At 61.5% G+C, this 7,943-nt stretch overlaps 1 protein-coding gene across 1 annotated transcript in view; it reads right to left on the reverse strand.

Moving 5' to 3' along the window:
• UMODL1 (uromodulin like 1) overlaps positions 1-7,943 on the reverse strand; it is a 62,123-nt gene that overhangs the window by 18,688 nt on the left and 35,492 nt on the right. The window contains exons 11-14 of the mRNA XM_077755372.1: positions 6,957-7,214; positions 5,141-5,253; positions 2,590-2,803; positions 1,309-1,446 (exon numbers count right to left, since the gene is read on the reverse strand). Of these exons, the coding sequence (XP_077611498.1) occupies positions 1,309-1,446; positions 2,590-2,803; positions 5,141-5,253; positions 6,957-7,214 (723 nt within the window). The remainder of the gene's footprint in view (positions 1-1,308; positions 1,447-2,589; positions 2,804-5,140; positions 5,254-6,956; positions 7,215-7,943) is intronic.

A 7,943-nucleotide genomic window follows, 5' to 3' on the forward strand; every position in this document is an offset into this window, starting at 1 on the left:
GCCCGCCGGCCCCGCCCCTCCCAGCCACAGCCGCACACGGGCCGCTGCGGCGCGTTCCTGCCGGCAGCCCAACAGCCGGGCCTGACGTGGCTCGGAGGGGGTCCCGTGGGCCGGGGGACCCGGGTGCCCTCTGCCTCCCAGACTCTCCCAGGCGGACGCCGGGTGCGGGCGAGCCCGTGGACTTGCTGTGATGAGCCGTCTCCTCTCCGTGGTGGTTACTGTCAGGAGCCTGAGCCCCTAGCTTCTGCTTCCTGCTTCCTGCTTCCTGCGTCTGCTTCCTGCTTCCTGCTTCCCCCAAAGCATGGTTTCCACCTCCGTTGAAAAACGGAGTACTTTTCCCGAGAGCTATCCCCTGGCTGACATCTGTAAGCTGTCCAGGGTTCCCCACCCCGCTCCTTGGCACCTCCCTTCTATTATCTCGAGGTGGGGCTCACCCACTGTTCTGCCCCCTCACTGAGCTCCCTCATCTCCAGGATGCAGTCCAGCGCCTGCTCGTGGCTTTCGTGCCTTCTCGACTGGCCTCCCGCGTCTTGGCAGCCAGCGTCCCGCCCTCTCCCGCCGGCTCTGGCGGGAGCCCGCACTGCAGCTAGCCCAGACTGTGCGCCTGGGCCGAGACCACCACGGGGAGCCGTGTTCTCACCGGGCACACCCAGCACACCCGGCCCCACTGCAGCCCCCGCCGCCCAGTGCTGTCCTGGCTGCCCTCGAAGAATGCCTCTAAGACACCTCTTCCAGGAAGCCCTCCCTGACCACACTCATGGGGCTGCAACAACTTAGTCCCTGTGAGCCCCCTGCTTCGACCTCCAGCAGAGCACATTCCATATTCTTGGGGACAAGCGTTCACTTGTATAAATGTCTGTCTTGCACCACTTGACTGCAGATCCCTGGCTGGCAGGGGTCCCCTCAGCGTCAATGCTGAATCCTCTGAGCCCCCATTTAATGGGGGCTGAAAAGTCCTGGGTGGGAGGAGGGCCCAAGTGGAGACATTTCTCCCGTGTCTCTTCCCACGCGGGCTGTGCGCTTTGCACGGTCTTCCTTTAGAACCCGAGAGAACGTGGCGGACTTCACTGTAACCAAGGCGTTTTCCCATCATGGGCGCTCGGAGAGAGGCGTCTGGGACGCATGGAGAATGTGAAGGGACACGTGCGTGTGCACACACATGCACGCGCACACAGACACACGCAAGTTAGAAAAACGTCCGGAGCATAAAAACCGACCTCGTCCGGAGAAGAAACACTTGGTGAATGAAAGTCTGTCAATAACAGATTACCCAGCGCTATCTCAGGAAAAGGGATTATGGGCTCTCACGTTCACAGGGTCTTCCAGAAAATTCCACAGGGAAGTGGGGGGCACCGCCCGTGCAGATGCAGGTGAAGGAGCCCAGGGTGTTGAGACAGGACGCACCTGGCTCACAGTCGTGCTCCTGGCCGTCACATTCGTCGTAATCTGTGCGACATCAGAAACAAGGCAGACACTGTCACGGGGCCTGAGGGGGCGGGTGAGGGGTGCTTCCGCGCCGCTGTCACACACGCCCTGGGGGGACGTCATCTCAGGCAGCGGGGCCGGAAATCACGGAGTGGCAGCGTAGTGGGCAGTTCGGGGGGCAGGGGGGCACCCAGTTCCCAGCTGGGGCGGGGACGAGAGCTGGTCAGGACAGCTGCTGGGACCGTTCCAGAAGGAGGGGCCCCGGTGCCGGGGCTGAGAGGGGCTGCGGAGACGACACAGCAGGCCCCCGACCCCGGCCTCTCGCCCCGGACCCGGGGGCGCCCCCCGCAGGCCATCCCGCAGAAGGTGCTCAGCCCGGGGGCCTTGCTCTAAGAAGCAGCACCAGGAACACACACACACACACACCCGTGGGGAGGACAGAGCCGGGAGGCGGCTGTCCCCGCGTCAGGGAGAGCGCCCCCCCCGTAATCTACCCTGGACCTCGCGCCTCCAGAACTGTGGGGACACACACTCCTGTCGTTTAAGCGTCTCCAGGCCTGCATCTGGCTACGGCAGCTCAGGCCGATGATGCGACTTGGAGAGGAGAATCTAGGGGCGCCCGGGTGGCTTAGTCGGTTGAGCGTCCGACTTTCGCTTAGGTCATGATCTCGCGGTTCGTGGGTTCGAGCCCCGCGTCGGGCTCTGTGCTGACTGCCAGCTCGGAGCCTGGAGCCTGTTTCAGTCTGTGACCCCCTCTCTCTCTGACCCTCCCCTGCTCACGCTGTCTCTCTCTCTCTCTCCTAGAAATATAATAAAAATATTTAAAAAAAAAAAAGAAAGAAAGGAGAATCTAAATTGCTTTTCTTTCCAATGATTTTTCTCCAGCTCTCCTTGGAAACTGTACTTGGGGGTCAGTGTGGCCGCAGAGAGGACATGTCTGCCCCCGGCCCGGGGATGTGGGTGGCAGAGGAGGCCCAGGGTGGGCAGCAGCGTCCCCGGGCGGGTGCGTGGCTTCACCCCGGGATGTTTGGGGCCCTGAAAACTTCACAAACAGCACAGCAGCAATAAGACAGACGGGGTCCCGTGTGTTCCATACTTCCACCTGCAGGGGGGCCCCAGGAGGCCCACGGGCTGGGCTCTCTGGGGGGCCCGGCCTCCACCTACCTTCTATGAAGGTGTCCTCGCCGACCACCTCCAGCAGAGAGGCGTTCCGGAAGGCGACGAGGAATGCGGCGGACACCTCGTGGATGTCCACCTCTGCGATGATCAGCAGGTTAAACTCGACCACGACGCTGCCGTTGGCGATGCGGGTCACCTCCACCCGGACCCCCCCGGCGTCCAGGTGCCGCAGCATGGTGGCCGGCAAGGAACCCCGCACCTTTACAGAAACCACGTGTGACAGGGCCGCCCGCTGGCAGGAGGCAGGTGCCCGTCCCCAGGGGGTGCCTCCCGGGGATTCTGACCCGCAGCACGGAGGTCAGCTCTGGCCCCAGTCCGGCGGACCGAGCCGTGTCCCAAGCCCACACCAGTGCCTGTGGGTCTGGGTCCTGAGGTCCCAGGAAGAGCCTTGCTCCCCCAGAGCACCTTTGCCGGTCAGTCTGGACGAGACACACTATCCCTACCCGGCGGGGGTGAGGGGGGGAGGGAACATCACTCACGGGGGACTCGTGACGGTTTTAGAATCTGCTCCCCTCAGCTCAGAGCCATGGAGGGCGCAGGCTGCACAAGCGGTCATGCGGAGTCCCTCTCTCCCACTGTATCTTCTAGAACAATCCTTTTACTGCTGATACTGCCCCGTTGGATGGGCTCCTACACCATGGGCTGCGTGCGGCATTCTATCCTAGCCCCTTGCGGCCCAAACGCCCAGAGAGACACACCACCTTAGAAGGGCTGTAAGTGGTCCCCAGGACACAGGCCTTCTTGGAAAAGCACACTTCCAGGGCCCAGCCTCATCTGGAGCCAGCCAGGGGGCGTGGCTCAAGGCACAGGCTCGTGGGTTCACTTCCCAGCATGGGGACGGCCAATGTGACAAGTGTGCTGTCACTTGGGCACCATCGTCACAGCTGGAATGGCTGACTGACTCTCTCTCTCTCTCCCTGGGACATCCAGAGAGGGTCTGCCACAGGCTTGGCTTAAAGTCACTTTGGGTTGTTGCATTTCCGACCAGTCTCAAAGCAAAGCTCCAGGGCCCCTTGCTAAGAAGTGTGTTAACCCACACCTCCCTGAGTTTGCCTGAAAGTCCTGCATATGTGATAACTGTGCCATTACTGGCCATCCTGAAATTCTAGACAAACCAGCAGTGGTCCCCAGCCATAGGCGAGGGAGGAAATGGTTTGAAGAGGAAGGATGACCCCAGACATGTGAGTAGAGATGAGGCTGCCCCGGGGACCGCCAGAGCCCCGCGGACTGATGGTTAGGGCAGTTGCTTAGTGTCATGTGTGACTATCACAGAACCTAAAGAAGATAGTGGTGACTCGAGCCATCAACAACTCTCGGATCCACCCACTGGGCCGGGAGCCGGGGACCCTGGGATAAATCAGGCAGAACCCAGATCCCGAGGAGTCCCCGTGTGACACTCCCTGGGGGCGCGGAGACCCATTTTCCAGGCCAGAGAACAGAGCCAGTCACACGGTGCTATCATGTTAGCACGCTCCGTCTGGAGGTGGCACTGCTCTGTCTTAAAGCCCAGGGTCAAGAGCGGCTGAAGTGGACGAGGTGCCCACTGTGTAAACAAGACAAGACTTCGACAAGTGCATCCTCTTCTCGTCTAAGGGGAACCTAACCTCCAGCAGAGAGAACACGGAGATCGCCCCCCAGCCTGAATCGTAACAAATACACCGGCTCAAGGTATGTCAGTGGGGCCACAGGGGAAGCATCAGAAAGATTAGGAAAAATCATAGCAGCATTATTCACATTGGCCAGAGGGGACACAACCTAATGTGGATCAGAGACCGAAACGTGGGCTCTCCATTCGGGGAAGGACTATCCAGCCGGAAAGAGCAGTGAGCTACGGCTGGACCCCGAAGGCGCGCTCAGAGGAATAAGCCAGACACAAAATGTCATGTCCGGCGCGATTCCGCAATGTGAGATGCCCACGGCAGGCACACCCACAGGCACGGAGAGCACATTAGTGGTTGCAGGGATGGGGTGTGGAGAGTCACCAGGAATGGGAGAGGGGCTTCTTTCGGGGGTGAAGGAAATGTTCTGGACTTAGTGATGAAGGCTGTGCAATTCCACGAATAAAATCTAAACCATTGCACTAAGCACTCTTAACGTGTGCATTTTAGGATTTGTGAAATCGATCTCAGTTTGTTAATTTTCCTTGTGGGGCGCCTGGGTGCCTCACTTGGTGTCTGACTCTGGATTTCGGCTCAGGTCATGATCTCAGGGCCGCGGGATCGTGCCCCGCATTGGGCTCTGCCTGTCAGCTTGGGACTCCCTCTCTCTCTCGGCCCCTCCCCTGTGCTCGAGTGTGCTGTCCTGGCTCCTCTGTAGTGAGGACGTAGCAGAGGACAAGGTCACTCCCAGCTACTCTTGCATCTAATGGTAGACCCGGGGGTGCCAGGCACCACGCCGGAACCAGAAGCCCATCTTCCTTCAGAAATGAGGGTCCCAGGCGCCTGCAAGTCAAAGTCCTGCTCAGTGGGATTGGGATTCCGCCCACCTCCCTCCTGAGGATCCCAAAAGGAAATAGAAACTGGTTTCACCAACTTACCGCCCGAAAGAACACCTCTAGGAAGTCCTGATACTCCCTGCTGCTCGCGTTCCGGAAGGACTCCACGTACCTGACGTTGGCTATTCTGACGTTCCCTCTGAGTTTCTGGGCCGCTGAGGGACAGAGAAGAAACACGTCCGGAGTGGTAATGCATTAGGTAACGCTAAGTGTGTTAGGCAATGCATCAGGTGACATATCCTAATAATGGCACTTTCCTGTCGGCCAGAAAGAACATTGGGTTGAGGCTGACAGTGCCCAGCACACACAGACAAGTTCCGCCAACCCCAGAGGATGCCGGCACACAGCCTGGGCTCAGGGAGAGAACCTTCTGGAGGCTGCAGAACCGGGCCAGCCCCTCCCACTCTCCTCACTCTCTGTGCACAAGGTGTCCAGGTGACTCGCCAGTAGGGCCCACTCTGAGAGTGAAAGAAGTCGCTGTTGGTTAATTCTGCCGGGGCCGCAGGTGCACAACTGGCTGTCCAGGGAAGCCAGGACAGGGTGGCCTTGCCTCTGCTCAGCACCCACAACTCAGCACGGAGCGCCGGAGGCCCTGACCCTCTTCCCCCTCCCCCTAGACCACTGTTTCCTAGGGAATTGTTTCTCTGCAAGCTCAGGGAAGTCCCTGCTTTTGCACTGGTCTGTTCCATCCAAGTCTGTTCCCTCCACGAGGGGCCTCCAGGAGGCTGTGGGACAAGAATATAGTCCAGGAATATTGCCCGGACCACATCCTGGCGTCCGGCATGGCAGCCGCCTCGTTCAGTCTTTCCCCAGATGTCTGTGAGGTTCTTGCTATGTGCCCAGCCTTCCAGGCAGTGGAGGAAAAGGCCAAGGTTCCTTTGCGCCCACAAACCGCAAAGCCATCCCAGGACTCACTGCTGGCTGACCCCCAAACCTCGCCCTGATCTCTCCCGTCGCCGTGGCTGAGGGCCACCGGGCCACACACAGCAGCTGGGGCGGACTGCCTGGTGGGAAAGCCCCGGGAGCGGGACGGACCAGACACAGGTGAGAACGGACATGGACCCACCCCGGCACGGGTCACACGCCCCCGGCGGCCTCTCCCGCCGGCAGGCGAGACCCGCAAAGGACTGGCTCTCAGAGGCACTGACCGCCCCTTCTCCAGCTCGCTGCGAGCGTCCCTGCATACTGTCTACCCTCCGACTCCCTGGTCCTTGCTAATCGGAACTTCCAAGTAGGCAGACAGACGCTCTACACTTTTCTCACTGACGCCCCAAGGGCTGTGCACCCCACCTTGGGGAACACGGCCATCAGCCCTCGGATGGTCGCCCGAGATCTGAGGGCCCGTCTGCAACCTCCAGCCGGCCCTGGGCCGTCCGAGCAAGTTAGACGTTCAGGAAAACATGGAGTGCGAAGGAGGAGAAACAAGATTTATCCGGACACATGACTGTCACAAGCACTGGGTGAAGTGTCCGAGGTCGGACGTCCCACTGTCTGCCTGTCGTCCCTGGAAGCCAAGTGCAGGTGCGCTGAGAGCGGGAACGTCAGAGCACGTGCCCGGCGCTCGGTCCGTGCATTCTCCTGCCGCAGACCCGCGGGGACACGGGCAGCCAGTGGCTGTGCTCGGCGGGCAGAGTCCCGAGCCCTCCGTGCAGCCTGCCCCAGCCTCTCCTTGAGCCGAGCCGCCTCCCCCAGGCTGACCTCCGAGGGCCAGCCCCGAGCGAGCCCAGCCAGGCTTCCAGGGCTGATCAGGGCAGAGAGCCAGCGCTTTCAAGCCTCGACCCACTAAAAATCGTTCTCACACGTTTTCCCTCCCTCCATGAAGGTGCCGTGGCCAGGGTTCCCGAGACCCGTCACCTACCGGTCCTGACCCTGAGGCGGGCCCTGGCGCTTCCGTCCCCGCACGCTTTGGCCGCTATCTCCACCAGGTGCAGGGCGCCAGGCTCCAGGCCCGACAGTGTCAGGCTTGCGTTCCGGGTCTCCAGGCGCACGGCGGGGCTCCGCGGGGAGAGCAGCGTGAGCTGGAAGGTGGGGTGCGGGCCGAGCTCCGCCGCCCACGCCACGCGAAAGCTGGTGCTGGTCACGTCAGACACCGTGACCCGTTCGATGGGGACGGGAACTGGGAAGTGGATGCAAAGGCGGGGAAGATTGAAATCAGCCCGATGCTCCACGGAGATAGGGCGGGAGAAGCCTCACCAGACGCTAAAATCAAACCACCCCTGGGGACACGAGAGGGCCTCGCGGGACGCCAGCCTGGGGGGTCCTACAGGGCCCCTCCTCCGGGCAGAGCACATGGTGCAGGGGCCCCGGACGGCCGTCCTGAGCCCCGGCGCCCTGGACAGCTCTGTGTCCTGCCTCTGCTTTGTTTTTCTCTCTGCCACCGAGGTCCCTGGTCTTCCCCAAAGCAAGCCTGTTGTGCAGACTCTGGTGTCTTCCCCGGAGGGGTTACGCCTCCACCCCTGCGCAGACTCACAGAGGGGCCGGCAGAGGCGGCCACTGCTGGCGGCAGAGCCATTCTGACAGGCGACCCCGGGGCGCCCGCGGTGCCGGCTTACTAGGGCTTAGAAGTCGAGCAGCCACACCCCTGAGTGGAGGAGACACTTCCATCGGGCTCCATCTAACAGTTCGATCTGGATGCAGCCCAGGGCCGGGCCCGCTCGGGGAGCCCACAGAGATCTCCTTGGTCTCCGAACGGAGAGACCACGGCCCGGCCCTTTTCCTGCACGGGGCTGCAGCCTGTCTCCCACCTCGCTGCCCCAGGACCTTGGCAACGGCTAAGCGCTCTGCGTGGTGTGAGTGGACGTGGTGGGGCTCGGGGCTGCACTGGGCTCAGGGGTACTGCGCTGCC

The sequence above is a fragment of the Crocuta crocuta genome, unplaced genomic scaffold, assembly GCF_008692635.1.
Source record: "Crocuta crocuta isolate KB4526 unplaced genomic scaffold, BGI_CrCroc_1.0 scaffold675, whole genome shotgun sequence".
NCBI classification, from domain to species: Eukaryota; Metazoa; Chordata; class Mammalia; order Carnivora; family Hyaenidae; genus Crocuta; species Crocuta crocuta.